The sequence below is a fragment of the Diaporthe citri genome, assembly GCF_014595645.1.
Source record: "Diaporthe citri strain NFHF-8-4 chromosome Unknown scaffold_1, whole genome shotgun sequence".
Classification (NCBI taxonomy): domain Eukaryota; kingdom Fungi; phylum Ascomycota; class Sordariomycetes; order Diaporthales; family Diaporthaceae; genus Diaporthe; species Diaporthe citri.
This window is the reverse complement of record NW_025064846.1, coordinates 2,823,032-2,838,696: the sequence shown is the minus strand read 5'-3', so window position 1 is coordinate 2,838,696 and position 15,665 is coordinate 2,823,032. Positions and strand designations below refer to the sequence as shown.

General features: G+C 55.5%; 5 protein-coding genes across 5 annotated transcripts; 4 read left to right on the top strand and 1 right to left on the bottom strand.

Annotated features, from left to right (window-relative positions):
* Positions 1-1,573: 1,573 nt before the first annotated feature.
* Positions 1,574-4,076, top strand: INS49_000741 (uncharacterized protein; the record flags this gene model as incomplete). The annotated part of the gene is made up of 2 exons (XM_043161577.1): positions 1,574-1,895; positions 2,278-4,076. The coding sequence occupies 2 exons, from the start codon at positions 1,574-1,576 to the stop codon at positions 4,074-4,076; spliced, it is 2,121 nt and encodes a 706-aa protein (XP_043030083.1).
* Positions 4,077-4,322: 246 nt separating this feature from the next.
* On the bottom strand, positions 4,323-5,525 carry INS49_000740 (uncharacterized protein; the record flags this gene model as incomplete). The annotated part of the gene is made up of 5 exons (XM_043161576.1): positions 4,323-4,614; positions 4,681-4,718; positions 4,774-4,849; positions 4,913-5,095; positions 5,167-5,525. The coding sequence occupies 5 exons, from the start codon at positions 5,523-5,525 to the stop codon at positions 4,323-4,325; spliced, it is 948 nt and encodes a 315-aa protein (XP_043030082.1).
* A 1,674-nt stretch (positions 5,526-7,199) lies between these two features.
* INS49_000739 (uncharacterized protein) lies at positions 7,200-10,772 on the top strand (the record flags this gene model as incomplete). The annotated part of the gene is made up of 3 exons (XM_043161575.1): positions 7,200-7,291; positions 7,354-10,414; positions 10,473-10,772. 3 exons carry the CDS (start codon positions 7,200-7,202, stop codon positions 10,770-10,772), a joined length of 3,453 nt encoding a protein of 1,150 aa, XP_043030081.1.
* A 1,004-nt stretch (positions 10,773-11,776) lies between these two features.
* INS49_000738 (uncharacterized protein) lies at positions 11,777-13,538 on the top strand (the record flags this gene model as incomplete). Its single annotated transcript, XM_043161574.1, has 2 exons — positions 11,777-11,867; positions 11,956-13,538. The coding sequence occupies 2 exons, from the start codon at positions 11,777-11,779 to the stop codon at positions 13,536-13,538; spliced, it is 1,674 nt and encodes a 557-aa protein (XP_043030080.1).
* A 595-nt stretch (positions 13,539-14,133) lies between these two features.
* INS49_000737 (uncharacterized protein) lies at positions 14,134-15,150 on the top strand (the record flags this gene model as incomplete). The annotated part of the gene is made up of 4 exons (XM_043161573.1): positions 14,134-14,398; positions 14,554-14,642; positions 14,708-14,858; positions 14,969-15,150. The coding sequence occupies 4 exons, from the start codon at positions 14,134-14,136 to the stop codon at positions 15,148-15,150; spliced, it is 687 nt and encodes a 228-aa protein (XP_043030079.1).
* Between the last annotated feature and the right edge of the window lie 515 nt (positions 15,151-15,665).

Genomic DNA, 15,665 nt, shown 5'->3' with positions numbered 1-15,665 from the left:
CGCGCTTCTTGACCCAACAGTAGGGATATCAAACCATTCATTGCCTGTGGTCTTGTATGAGACCTGGGAGCCAAGAAGAAAAACGTTGAGTAGCCCGAGAGCTGTTGATACAGAGCCCTTAGCAAGAGAATTGGCATCAAGAGGCGCAAGTGGCTCTACAGAGTCAGTCAAGTTAGTGGTAAAGTCGTGTCTTTCTATGGCTGCCTTGAAGTTGATTCACTGAGACACGCGAGGAAGCGGAATGTTTGAACTAGTCCCTTGATGTTGCTCCGTCTTTGTTCCAAGACGAGCCTTCCGAGTCGACCCGTATCAAAGTTAAGTGCTACCTTCTCGATGTATGATGTAAACAATATAACCAGTCACAGTCCTCACATCCAGCCCATGAAAAGGTCAGTATCAGACAAACACTGCCTGGAACATGTTCCAAAAGTGGCATCTTCGTGGCTCGAACGTTTACCATGCAGTAGTCATGCTGTGCCCCACCTGTCCCGAAGCTGAATACCTGCGGGTATTGTTTGCTGCCGCGAAGACCTAACGCATTCAGTTGTGAGGGTTGAAATCAACGCCACACTGGAGCACTTCGATTCCCTTGACTGAAAACATGACCACGAACGGCAGCCTGAGGACCACGTACACATGGATGCAGATATCCCTTTTGCAACTGTAGATTTGCCGAGTGCGCTTGGACACTATTGCTTTTCTTTATGTTATCATACTGACATTTTTATCTTCAACTATTATACAAGTATTATCAGCACTCCTGTTACTGTAAGCTGTGCCATTCTAGAAGACTTCTGATTTAGTAAATGCTGATATTCTGTGACACTCGAGAGTTGCAGCTGGCCTGGGCGGAACAAACCGATCAAGCATTGAACAGGCGAAGAGGCAACGGGGGCACCGAGCCCGAAAACCGTGGCCGAGCACCGCACCCCTCGCGCAGAAGTGACACACACATCCTTGCATGGTGACAGCACTAGCTGCTGCGAGGAGTGGCGCAAATCCTGGTTTTTCTCAACACTAGGCGCGCCTGGCCCCGTCCGAAGGTTTGCCCAGCTTCCGATCAAGCGGCGTGTTGCCCAGTGAAGTCCCGGCAGTGCGGCACAAGAGAGAGAGGGCTTGCGTGGAGAACCAGGCACAGCCTCAGAAAACAAGTCAACCCCAGGGCGTGACGTCAGCGCCCAGGCCCGCGATGATGCAGCTCTGATGAGGTCTGCCCGAGGGTGCTAACATTGCCAGCTCTGGGAGTGTTGAATTCTCCAACTCGTCTGCTTGTTCCGAACCTTCTTGATGTGAGACATTTACCTGGCCGGCGCATTACCCCAGACCCAGAGAAGCCCAGGCCATGTGCCACTGACGTTGCGATCGTCCCCGATCTTGCCGAGCCGCAAATCTTGGCAAAAGCTTGGCCTCCCAGGCCCCTGCAGGTCCGGCCCCGTCGTCTTGGTCGAGGTGGGCCTCGAGGTCCAGTCGTGGCGGAGTGGAGGGTTGACATTCTTCATCAACTGCTTGCTTGGCTTATATCACTGCTCCCCACAGCTAACTCGTAGGATATTCGGCGTCTCCGGTCTTCATCATGTCGGACCAAAACACCACACAAAATACCACACTCCAGAACATCGGATCTGTTGGCGACGCTGCATACCAGACCTTTGTTGAGTTCCCTTACAGAGCACTCACCACCCCGCGCCTAGCAGAACTGCCTGCAAAGGACGAGAGGGATATGCGAAATTCTGTCGACAAGGCAGAGCGCCATGTGCAAGACAAGCAGTTCACAAGCCCAATCAGCGATGAATTGCTCAAGCTGCTCACCTCTCCGGAGAGTGTCTCAACTTTGCTGGCACAGGATCCTTCCTTGACCCCAGGCGAGGGCGTGGAAGAAACTCTACGGCCACCATGTCGGGAAGCTCGGAGATCCTCCTTCAATCAATGATGCTGGGAAGCATTTGGCTTCTGAGGAAGCACTTCACAAAGCCGCGGAAGCAGGGCACTGGGGTCCAACTCAACCAAGCGAGTTATTCTTGAGAGTGAGTCTCACACGTTCGACAGGACATCTCCCGAGACTAACATGGATAGATCTACCACGATGCCATAAGCACACTGCATGATGATCCTGGTAATGCCATGGTCAGCCCGTCGCTCATGGGAAGCTGTGGTGTAGTGCCATTGTCAATTATTTCCACGTGAGTAGCCAAGACGCCACCGGTACTTTTCCTGTGATCTGACACCGCATCAGTGTTCCGGATATTGTGCGCCACATGTCTAATTGCATTGTCCGAGCCGAGAGGGAGGTATTCCTTGCCACAAACTTCTGGCAGAACAGTGACGCCTCCAGATTTATAACGGATGCAATAAAGGAACTCTCCCGTCGTGCCGGCGAGAGGGGTACCAAGATTGTTATGAAGTTAATCTACGACAGAGGAAGCCCAAAGCAGCTGGTCGAGCCACACTACGTTGTCCCAGTGAAGGAATACACCGGGCCAAAGGTGGGCATTCCGGCGCCGGAAGAAATCCCGAACATCGACCTGCAGGTTATGAACTACCATCATCCTCTTCTGGGGACTTTCCATGCCAAGTACATGGTCGTCGACAGGAAGATGGCAGTCATCCAAAGCAACAACATCCAGAGCAACGACAACTTGGAGATGATGATCCATCTCGAGGGCCCGATTGTGGATTCGATGTACGACATGGCGCTGCTGTCTTGGCACAAACGCCTTGAGCCTCCACTGCCGAGCTACAATTCCCCGGCAGCGCAGGGCGGTATATCGTCCTTTACCGAATCGCATACCGGGGTCTTTGGGGCGAATGGATCGATTCGTGGGCATCATGCCGTGGTTGATCCCGGGAAGATGCAGCCACGGGATGCATATGCCTACGATCGGACTGTGCCACAGCCAGGCGTGGTAGACGGGCAGAAGACCGCGGCCGATAGCAGCGACCCAAACCGTGCAGACGTTGCAACTGGTCCGAGTACAACTTCTAGCGTCATTCCAGAGACTCAAGGTATATCGATACCAGAGAGTCAATCAAATGGTGATGGAAAAGTTCTGGGCCAGAGTAATCACAATGGGACGGATCCAAAAACAGCGGCCTTGCTCAAAGACGGCCAACAAGCAAATCATCGAGTACCAGTGCCGCCTACCACTGCTGAAAACCTACCGGAATCCACGACTGACAACTCACACTGGGACCTGGACATTGCCGGTGAGGTCCTGCGAGTCCAAGCAGCAGTATCAGCCAAGGACGGTGAAACGACAATGCAAGCAGTGAACCGCCACCTCAACAACACAATCAACGTCGGCTTCCCACCCGACGCCCCAGAATGCGCCCCCGAGGACGAGATGACACCGTACGTCCCGCATCCCTCCCACGAGCCCTTCCCCATGGCGATGGTCAACCGCGCGCCCTACGGCCCGCCCAACCACAAGTCCGTCGTGATGCCGCAGAACGCAGCCTGGATGTCGGCGCTACGAAACGCAAAGAAGAACGTCCTCATCCAGTCGCCGACGCTCAATGCCGCGCCACTCGTGCCCGCCATCGCCGAGGCGTGCGAGCGAGGGGTCGACGTGTACTGCTACATCTGCCTCGGGTACAACGACGCTGGCGAGCTGCTGCCCATGCAGGGCGGGCACAACGACATGGTCGCGCACCAGCTGTACACGTCCTTATCGCCGGCGGGCAAGCAGCGGCTGCACTACTTCTGGTACGTGGCCAAGGACCAGACCCGCCCCATCGTGCAGGAGCGCAAGAAGCGCAGCTGCCACATCAAGCTGATGATCGCGGACGAGCACATCGGTATAATGGGGAACGGCAACCAGGACACGCAAAGCTGGTTCCACAGCCAGGAGATTAATGTGATGCTCGACAGCAAGGCGGTGTGCCGCGCGTGGATCGATGGGCTGCGCAGGAACCAGAACACGCACCTTTATGGTGCGCTCGACAAGGAGGCTGGTATCTGGACCGATGCGGAGGGAAAGCAGGCCGAGGGGGCTATCGGTGTCGACCCGGGGAGGTTTGCATGGGCGAGGGGGGTGGTGGGGGCTGTGAAGCGGCTTCAGGGCACGGGTGGGTTTTAGGGGGTGGTCTTTATATCCCGGCGATGTAATATGCTGATGGAACAGGACATGTAAATTTGGAGTAGTTCTTTATGTGGCTTCTAAGTAAAATAGTCAAAGGCTCGGAATTGTATAAACATGCGCCCGTGGAGACAACCGTCCGCACCACCGACACAGACTACACTTGAACAAGTTACCCGTGGGCACCCTTCAAAAAGATCGAAATAGGTACTTGGCCCCTTGCCACCAGTAATCCGCAACCCAAGATCATAGACACTGCGAGTAGTACTGGCTCGAAACAGAGCAGGTGCTTCCCGACGCGCAGCACGTAGCGCCGGTCCACCCTGTCCCGCCACACTGCGCATACTTGGCAGCACAGGCGCCACCGGACGCAGCGCTGGTGGTCGTCGACGCGGCGGACGAGGTCTTTGTCGACGTGGCGAGCGTCGTGGAGGAGGTGACGGGCTTGGATGTGGTGGATGTCTGGGGGCTCCCGCCGCCCGAGGCACCGCACGTGAAGGGGTTGGGGCCTGGGATCGTGTAGGTGGATGAAGAGGTCCTAGACGGGTGTCAGTACTACCTGAGATTATGATGATGAGATGGATGATCAGGTATGTTCACTTACATGGAATAGATGTTGACCAGCAGTCCAGGGTCATCGGCCTAACACACACGTCAGTGTTGTGGCACTTGCAGTTGAGCTCTGATGCCTACGAACCTTGTAAATGCCAGGGATGCTGTAAGTGGCCGGCGTGGATGCTCCTGTTCCTCCCACAACGTTGATCTGAGCGCATCTGAGAGAGCCATGCTGTCAGTTTCTGAGGGCAGAGCGGCTGTGTCGACCAGGGGCGACTTACTCCATGTAAAGCTGGGCACCACCAGAAGAGCTCGCAGCATGGAGCGCAATCATCTCGGCCCTCAGCAAGTATTGTCCTGGGGCAATGCAGGACGGGATGGTAATTGCGTGTATGCCGCCGTTGTTGATGACCTTAGATGTGCCCCAGTCACCTCCATTGTAACCATCTTGCTGAATCTTGAACCTGTGGGGTATACATGTCAGCTCGACGGATAAACACTTGCCGGGTATCATCTCTTGTTTGACAGCACCCACCATCCACCACCGATCCCAGTATCGGTCAAGGCGTTGTCAACCTTCTTCAGATACGCCAACGTGGGCCCCTTGTGGGACGCATCCATCACATCGTCGGCCCCCGAGTCCAGGGTATGCCTCCAGATAGCGTTGACAGTCGATCCAGCTTGGACGGTGATAACGTTGCTGGCAGACTTCGGGTCATTGGGCGGCCCATTGCAAGCGAGACTGTTCGAGGTAACATCTTGGATAGGGCCGTCATAGGTCGGCGTCCTTATGCCATAGCTGACAGGGTTCGTCGTGCCACCGGCCGCAAGCTGGACAAAGATGGTATGGGCGGACGCCACAGAGGCGCCGAGGAGGAGGCAAAACGCCTTCATCCTGCCTGTCACTGGTGAATCTCTCGTCTTTTGAGGTTGAGAATTGATGGATTGTAGAACCTGTGTAATATCGAGACGCTCCTGACCTCATCTATCGTGCAGGTGGCCAGGAGCAGTCGTATATAAATGCCATTATGGCAAGGCCAAAGCGCGACGTGCCCTGTATCGTTGGCAGATATCATGCGGCGGTCCGGGCCAGTACGGTCGCCGTTGCAGTCGATTTAATTTATCCAGCAGGAGCCATGCCATTCACAGCACGGTGGTGTGTCCGCGCTACCGGAGAATCTCGCGAGTCGATCCAAAGGCGGCCACGGAGAGAAACTCGTTTCCTAATCGGAAGGTCTCCCCCCGTCGCTAGTTCTTGGCGAGGGTGTGCGGGCATTTCTTCCCCACGCGGGCGGGTCGCCGCCCTCAGCTCACGTTGCTTGGTCCAGACTCCCCGAGAAGCTTGATTGAAGGGTGTTTTGAGCAGGGAAAGCAGTCCAACTCGTGGCTTGTGCAGATGCTTGATGGGATCACCTGCGACTTGCACCGAGCGCTAGGCCGGCTCCTGGCCCGAGAAGCAGCGCGAAGCAGTCGCCATCAGAAGAGAAACCAGGTCATTTACCTAGCCTCCTGAAATCTGAAATGAACTCTAAGCCACTCAAAAAAGGCATCTCCTCCTGCTTGTTATCAGTTGACTAGACACTTGCCATTTTTGCGCGGGGCGAGGTTCAGAGCAGGCGGAAGACAATGGGTAAAGTGGGTTGAAACATGGTAGTGGAGGATGTGTACCCTTGTTTGTGTCCATCAAAACCAGACCAGAATGGGTACCCGTATGTATGGCCACGGAGAATTACTCATAAAGTTCTACCGACCAAAGAATTGTCACGATCGCGCCTCAGCTGTACCACATGCTGACTCAAGCGTAAGGACCGCTACCCTGTTCTCAGACTTGAGAGGATGTTTTCCAAAGCTGCGAAAGAAGAGAAAAGAAAAGTGGAAAAAGGCTCCAGTGTCATGATGTGCCGTCGCTTGACGCGTACTGAGTTGTGGATTGGGGAACGACTTGCAAGCGGCTTGCGATGCCAGTCAATCTCAAGATGGGAATCATCACCACACTTCCTGACGCGACAGACCAGTGTAGGGGGACTGTCATTCTAATACCCGCTGATCAGGCATGGTTGTCAACCCCATCTGCGAAGCTGACCAGCCCAAGAGGTGGCTGACAGCTGGCTTATAAGTAGTCGGGGAGTGTGGTGACATAAAGATAAGACTGCACAATTCTGAACGATGACCTTTTACTGTTGGGCGAGAGATGGGAGGTGGAGCCTTGAAACAAGATCCGAAAGGCGACAGCTATCACAGCAGAGTAGTAACGGGGTTGTGGTAAGAAACGCACGCTGCTGCTGTGGGCCTGTTAAGTTTAATCCAGAGGGCGGTGGTGACGCGCTCGAGCGCGTAGCGGGGAAGCCTGTGGGGCTTGGTGCAGTGGGAGAGCCAGGGCCTCGGGAGCTCCCCACGCGCCCCGAGCTTAAGCACTTTATCTCCGTGATCTGCATCATAAGCCTTGACTGCACTCTTCAGACGGCCATGGAGTCTCCAACGTCACCAGATTGAAACATTTCCATGGCCGCCTAACCCAACCCTCCCCCCCCCCAAACCTGTTCTCCGCCAAGACCACACAGCTGGACCATGGCATACATTGCACCCATCCACCGGCCTAGCAGCATTCGCCATGCTGTGCGGGCGAGGCTCTTCGACGATGAAGAGAGCTTGGTGATAGCGTAAGCACCCAGCGCGCCGTGTCTGTCCACCTCGGCGAATGCTAATGCTAATGCTCGCGCAGCAAGACGAATCGACTCGAGATATACGGCCTCGTCGAGAACCAGCTAGTCCTCCGCCACTCCAATGTCATCAACGGCACCATTTCCATGCTCCAGAAATTGTCGCCCAAGGACAACACGACAGACCTGCTCTTCGTCGGCACCGATAGGTTCCAGCACTTCACCCTGGCCTGGAACGCAGAGACAAGGCAGCTCGAGACAATACAGTTCAATCAAGATGCCGGCGAGAAGTTCATGCGCGACTCGCAGAGCCAGGACAAGTGTGTGGTGGACCCGACGGGCCGCTTCATGGCCCTGCACCTATGGGAGGGGGTTCTGACTGTGGCGCGATTACAGTCGAGAGGAAGAAATCTGAACCACATCGATTGGATGGAGCAGCCACGTCTTTCTGAGCTCTTCATCAGGTCGAGCACCTTCCTCTATTCCGAGACGGGCCACCCCAAGATCGCCTTCCTCTACCAGTCACAGGTCGACGCCCCCGACGCCAAGCTTGCTACATACCGCTTCACATCCGACGACAAGGATACCAAAGCGTCCAATTTTGACCCTCTGAAAGACCGAGAAATATCAAAAGACGTGGCGGATCCAGGTGCCGCCATACTAATACCAGTCCCAAAGGTGGAAGAAGAGAAGAGACATAACTTCCGGCTCACTGAAACGAATAATGCCAAGGCGTATCTTGGCGGTGTGCTTGTAGTCGGCGAGACTCGCATCACTTATATCGACGACACGACTCGAGCAGAGGTCACGGAGCCGTTGAAAGAAGCCTCGATATTCGTCGCTTGGGCCCAGTACGACGAGAGACACTACTTGGTTGCGGACGACTACGGCAGGATGTATCTGCTCACAATCCTCACCCAGGGCGTCGAGGTTGACCGGCTGCAGATGACGGTCATTGGTAAAACATCCCGGGCAAGCTGCCTTGTGTACATGAACAACTTCCTCTTTGTCGGCTCGCACTACGGTGACTCTCAATTGTGGCGGGTCGATTTCGAACAGGACTCGAGACGCTTCCTGCAACTGGCCCAGGTATTTCCGAACAATGCGCCCATACTCGACTTCGCCATCATGGATATGGGTAATCGCGAAGGCGACAGCCAACTTGGCAATGCCTACTCCTCTGGTCAGGCTCGCGTCGTCACGGGAAGTGGTGTCCATAAGGATGGTAGCCTGCGTAGCGTGCGGAGTGGTGTTGGCCTCGAAGACATCGGAATTTTGGGAGATCTTGAAGATGTCAGAGGGTTGTTCTCCCTGCGATCCAGCAGCTCTGGCAAGGTCGATACACTGGTCGCTTCGTTTATAACAGAAACGCGCGTCTTCAGGTTTGAATCGGCCGGAGATGTTGAAGAGGTGGAAAGCTTTCAAGGCTTGACGCTGGACGACCACACACTCGTGGCGGTAGACCTTGAAAACGGACGACGACTACAGGTGACAACGAAAGCTGCTGTGCTCTCCGACAGGGATGGTGGGATGAAAATCGCATCCTGGGACCCCTCGACTCACGGCACGACAATCACAGCAGCCTCGGCGAATTCAAGATGGCTGTTGGTATGTGTGGACGGCAAATCACTGATTTCTCTCAATGTAGAGAAGGATCTCGCGGTCTCCGGGCAAAGTCATAACAGTGACCAAGACCAGGTGGCGTGCGTTCACGCCTCACCTCACATGCTTGATGTTGGAGTCGTTGGCTTCTTCACATCAGGCAACTTCTCACTCGTGGACTTGGCGACGTTGGAACCCCAAAAGGGTGAGTCACTCCGTAGGTCGGAGGACAATGCCTCGATTCCTCGAGATATCGCCCTAGTACAAGTTCTGCCGCGCACAGTGGGAGGCCCGACACTCTTCGTAGCCATGGAAGACGGGAACGTTGTCACCTATAACGTAGCGACAGATCTCTCCCTCAGCGGGCGCAAGAGCGTGATTCTGGGCACACGACAAGCCCGTCTCCATTTACTCCCTCAACCAGGCGACGTCGCAAACATTTTCGCAACCACGGAGAACCCCAGCCTCATTTACGGAGCAGAAGGCAGAATCGTCTACTCGGCGGTGACAGCCGAGGATGCGACATATGTCTGTTCCTTTGATACGGATGCCTACCCCGATTCAGTGGTTGTGGCAACCGAGTCCACTATCAGAATTTCCAAAATAGATACCGAGAGGAGGACACATGTCAAGACGCTGGAAATGGGCGAAACAGTGCGCCGCATTGCATACTCCCCGAAAGAGCAGGTTTTCGGTCTCGGGTGTATCAAGCGCGAGCTCAAGAGTGGCGAAGAAGTGGTAACAAGCTCCTTCAAACTCGTCGATGAGGTCGTGTTTGGGAATGTTGGCAAGCCATTCTTGCTGGATCAGTCGGCCGGCGAGATAGTCGAATGCGTCATCCGGGCAACACTTCCAGACTCATATGGAAACCCAGCCGAGAGATTCCTCGTGGGCACAGGCTTTCTCCCGGCAGACGATGTTCCGTCGCCAACGGACAATGACAAGGGCCGACTTTTAGTGCTGGGAGTCGACAGCGATAGGAATCCCTACCTGCTCCTCAGCCACAAGTTCAAGGGCGCTTGTCGATGCCTGGCCGTGATGGACGACATGATTGTGGTTTCCTTGACCAAGACGGTGATAGTTGGCAAATACTTCGAAGAGTCCTCTACTTCGGGCAGGCTCGAGCGAGTGGCATCGCACCGGACATCCACATATCCTGTGGATCTTGCTGTCCATGGAAACATCATCGCTGTGGCAGATATGATGAAGTCTGTTAGTCTGGTCGAGTTTGTACCGGCGAAAGATGGCAACTCTGCGCTGTTGACGGAGCGCGCACGCCACTACCAGTCGGCATGGGCTACCGCCGTTTCCCACATCGAAGACCAGTCATGGCTAGAGGCAGATGCCCAGGGGAATCTTATGGTACTCAGGAGGAACCCAGACGGCCCTACGCTGGATGATCAGAGGCGCATGGAAACCATCAGTGAGATGAACTTGGGTGAGATGGTGAACTGCATCAGGAAGGTAGCTGTCGAGACCAGCTCCAGTGCCATGATCGTGCCGCAGGCATTCCTTGGGACGGTAAGTCACGTTCTTTTCCTGAACAACAATGATACTCGTAACATTGACATTATCACAGGTCGAGGGTTCCATCTATCTTTTCGGAACGGTAGCATCGCACGCGCAGGATCTCCTAATGAGATTTCAGTCCAGGCTTGCGGACAGGATAAGGACGCCGGGTGATATCCCGCTTGATAAGTACAGGTCTTTTAGGAACGCTGAGCGAGAGGGCGAGGGCCCGTTCCGGTTCCTCGATGGCGAGGTCCTGGAGAGGTTCCTGGATATGGACGAGGAGACGCAGCAGGAGGTTTGTCACGGGCTCGGGCCGAGCGTGGAGGACTTGCGGAATGTGGTGGAGGAGCTGAAGCGTATGCATTAGATTCCAGGACATAAGTCGTCGGTTGCACTCTATAGGCTCATGTAGATGTGATAGAGGGGAAAATTCAACAAAGAAATCAAGTCAGTCTCGTTGTTGGATTGCCTGATTCATGGGAGCTGATCTTCCGCAAGGAGCGAAGGACGATCTTCTGCTCTCGCAAAACGGAGCGGAGAGAGCAAGCTTGCAGCCGACTACCTGATTTCGGGCACGTTTATACGCGAGAGTTTCCAAAGTTTTTAAGGGCCTACATAAGGTAGGAGACTTGAGATCCAGCAGCAAGGACGGCAGCAAGCCTACATATACATTGTAAGTCTTCGAACTGTCATATACGGCTTACAAAACTTTGATATCTTGGAAATCAGTGTTCCTTGAGCGAAGTCTTCGCCCTTGAGACACCTTTCTACCACTTTGGACCTACCTGAGCTTTGAGATCTTTGGTCTTCGTACCAGCTACAGCGTTATCGGCAAGGCCATCCTCGTCGTAGCTCGAGCGGACCATCTGTGCGTTTGTGACAGATGAGCCAGTGGGCTAGTCTACCGCCGACCTATCTCCCAATCCCAGAGGGTGACCCGGGCCAAGCTCGGGCAACAAAGAAACGCAACACAAGCTGCCTTTGAAGATGTGATCTAGACAGCGGCCATTCAAGCCACATACCTTCAGCTCACCCTCCCCGCACGGCTCGGGACGCTCCCTGGGGATCGATGGCATGAGAAACACTGCCAAATTGAGCCGGTCACACTCCTTAGCCTGGGGCATATTCAGCCCGGCGGCGCAGATGTCTCAGAGCCTGCTTTTTGAGGCTCAAGGCTGATACTTGTGGTGCGGCTGTATTCTTTGTCACTTGAGGAATGTTGATATATTTATTGGCAGTCTCTCCCAGTTTTCTGCTGGTTCGTTGCTATGTGTTGGAGCACCTGTTTAAGTAGACTGTTGGATAACTTGGTCTCCTTGCAATAATTACACTACATCGCACCTAAAGTATAGACCTGCTCAGCTCGGCAACATGGCATCAAACGACCTGGTCTCGACTCTCAAGAAAAGGTTCGCCCCGCAAAGAATTCTTCAGCCCGGCACTCGGGAATACTCAGATGCAGGTACGCCACACTTCACTGATTGCGCAGCTGGCGAGAAAAACGCCCAGTTATCATATTTCGTAAACACTCTACTGACGATCGAGGCCAGTGTTCATCGGCAATCTGAACTACCGCATGACAATGCCAGCCGCCGTGGTCCAAGCACGCAGCGTGCATGAGGTTCAAGAAATCGTCGCCATCGCCCGGCAGAGCGGTACTCGCTTGACTGTCAAGAACGGCGGGCACTCTTACATGGGCTACTGTCTCAACGAGGGCGGCATCGTCCTGGACATGAGCCTGATGAACGACTGCTCCATCGACACCGCGGCCATGACGGTCACCATCCAAGGCGGCGCCATCTGGAAGACCGTCTACAAGGCGCTGCTCAAGGAGAACGATCAGTACATCATCATCGGCGGGCAGTGCCCGGACGTTGGGGCCAGCGGCTTCACGCTCGGCGGCGGCCTGAGCCCCTTCTCGCGCAGCTACGGCCTGGGCTGCGACAACCTCCTGTCCATGACGGTCGTCACCGCCGACAGCGAGGTGGTCACCGTCAGCCGCGACGACGAGGACGAGGCGCGCCGCGACCTGTTCTGGGCGCTGACTGGAGGCGGGGGCGGGAACTTCGGGGTGACCGTCGAGATGACCTGCAAGATCCACAAGCTGAGCGACGAGGATGGGAACGTGGTGTGTGGTGACTTGACCTGGAAGTTGCCCCAGCAGCAGGAGCTCTTCCAGAAAGCGATGGACGCTTTCAACTCCAAGGAGTGCCCAAACGAGCTCACTGTCGACGCCCTCTGGACGCACGGGAAGAGGAAGCAGTTCACAGGGGGGATGACTGTTATCTATAACGGGGGAATGACCAAGGCGCGTGAGGTTCTGGCTGATTACCTCGCACTGGAGCCCTCCAAGATTTCACTCGAGGAGATGAAGTGGATCGACTGGGTTGAGCACTCCGAGGGCTGGGACACCCGGAGCCAGGTCTACCACCACCATGCATCGTTTATCTTCGCTGAGAAGGCGATCACCCGAGAGGTCACCACCAAGATATACCAGCTGGTCAGCGAGGCTGCCGGGCTGCTTGGGATCACGGGCAGCAACGACAAGGACACGCCAAAGTGCCACGTCCTCTGGGATCATATCGGCGGCCAGACGACCCAGGTCGCGCCCGAGGACACAGCCTTCTTCTGGCGAGAGGGCCACTACGTCTCCACGATCAAGCTGCAGTGGACGGACGTCAGCAAGAGGGACAAGGTCATGGAGTTCATCGCCAAGTGCAAGGCCGAGCTGCTGCCGTACGCGATCCAGCAGAAGGCCGCCTACCTCAACTACATCGACGGGACCGTCCTGGACTGGCAGGAGGCGTACTACGGGAACAACTACCCGCGCCTGCAGAGGGTCAAGACCGTGTGGGACCCCACGAACTTCTTCTGGAACATGCAGTCGATCAGGCCCCTCGACGGCGGCATCGACGGCGACGCCCGGGTCATCCACGAGGACCTCCCCGTCCCCACCCCGAAGGAGATCCTGGCTTCTGCCGGGGTGCAGCAGGTCCGGAAGTGGTGGAATGCATACGCGCCTCGGGTCACGCCCGAGTCGCTGGGCACGCTGGATTCAGAGGGCCAGGCTATCGACAAGGACTGTGAGATTCGCAAGTGTATCCTCGCGGGCAATGTGAACGGCCATCATTGAAAAGACAGGCAGCTCTTCGGGTTTAAAGATGCCAAGTTAGATCGCTTCAAGGTGTGGTTAGCCGCGGTTGTTCATACGTAGCAAATGCATTTAAAAGAATAGTTTTCTGAGTTCCCTCCACGAGTAGATGTATCCCAAGGGCGTCTGGTTGCTAGCTTTCAGGCCCAAGGCGGACGTTAGGCCGGAAGTCCTGGTCCTGCGTAGAATCATAGACAGCGGCTCGATGCATTAACTTCAGTTCCCTGACACGCGGGCTCGTGATGCCAAATGCAACACAGGCAATGTCATTGTGAATGAACCAACTGTGATGGTATAATGCCTTCGCCTAACCCTCTCCTCGCCGGGGGCGACTGAAAGGGGAGGAAGGGAGTGTCAGCCTCGGGTCTTACCGGATGCCAGAGTGGGTCGGCTTGGCCACGGCCGTCAGCCCAATCAGAAGCAGACCGATTCCAATTGGCAAGGCCTGTTTTCTCAGGCACTCGAATTTCTTAGCTGTCGCCCGGCCTTTCAAGCTTTCGCAAAAAGAGCTCATCGTCGTCGACGTCAATCCCAACCCACACCCCACACCCTTTCCTTTCCTTACCGTATCGTCGCCATGGCACCCCTCACAACCGCGGCTCGCGCCCTCGCGCGCTCTGCAGCACCACGAACCGCAGTCCGATGCATGTCCGCGACCGCCGTCCGCCCGTCCGACAGCACCTACGAGAGCCCCTTCCGCGGCTCGCAGTCCACCACCAAGGTCCCCGACTTCAGCCACTACGCCGCCAAGAATGGTGCCAACAAGAACCTCATGTACCAGTACTTCATGGTCGGCGCCCTGGGCACGATCACCGCGGCCGGAGCCAAGTCCACGATCCAAGGTGAGCCGAGACAAGCAGGTTCCGGAGCAGAGGGTGTTGGATGAGGGCAGCAAAAAAGTCAATTGGAGCAGAGGAAACTACGGAACACGCCACACTGCGCTGGATTGAATTTTCGATGCGATACGTGTCTTGATGCTGACGGACGCGACGGGCAGAATTCCTGAAGAACATGTCCGCATCTGCCGATGTCTTGGCCATGGCCAAGGTCGAGGTTGACCTCGCATCAATCCCAGAGGGCAAGAACGTGAGTACAGCCGGCACGGGCACAACTTCAGGAGACTGGATGTCTGATACGTGGGCGCCATACAGGTCATCATCAAGTGGCGAGGCAAGCCCGTCTTCATCCGACACCGTACCGAGGGCGAGATCGCCGAGGCAAACAAGGTCAACGTTGCGTCCCTACGGGACCCTCAGCAGGACGAGGACCGTGTGAAGAAGCCTGAGTGGCTGGTCATGCTGGGTAAGGATATAACCTGAACAATTCCACCATCGTTCGCTGAGCCCAGCCCCAAGGCTGGCAATGGTGACATCACACGGGCATCGGAAACAACTTGAACTGACACGTAACAGGCGTCTGCACACATCTGGGTTGTGTGCCAATCGGCGAGGCTGGCGACTTCGGCGGATGGTTCTGCCCCTGCCACGGTTCCCACTACGATATCTCCGGACGTATACGCAAGGGCCCTGCTCCTCTCAACCTCGAGATTCCCGAATACGACTTCCCCGAAGACGACAAGCTGATCATCGGTTAAATGGGGCTCGCAAAGAGCGGGTGTATGAGTATGACGAGACGGATGGTGACGGTCGTCGCCACTCCTGACCACAATCGGCGGGGGCGACGTCGTCACTCATATAGACGGCAACAGACAGAGGGAAGACGTGGAGAGAGAGATACCGGGGCGGGCATTTTCTAGACTGGCTCGCTGCAATGCCATTGTACAAAAGCATCCGAGCAGTGAGAAATTCAAAAGACCTTTTCTATGTTAGCCGCCGCCCGGCAGCCACACGTGTGTGACGGGATATTCTGAGAAATACCCTGACCGTGCCAACGACCATATTTACAGATGACAGGAGCCTATCTTTGACAGAACTCCGAGAAGCAAGATGGAAGTAAACAAATTCTGGGCTAGGCGGCGGCCCAGTATTAGAGTTTCCGTTGGCGCCTTCTGGTAGGGTCGGTTTCAGAAAGGGCCGCTGACTATCCTCTCTCGCCGGCGGCTACTCCTTAACGCAGATCCCGACCCAAGCTTTACACCGGCCGCCATCG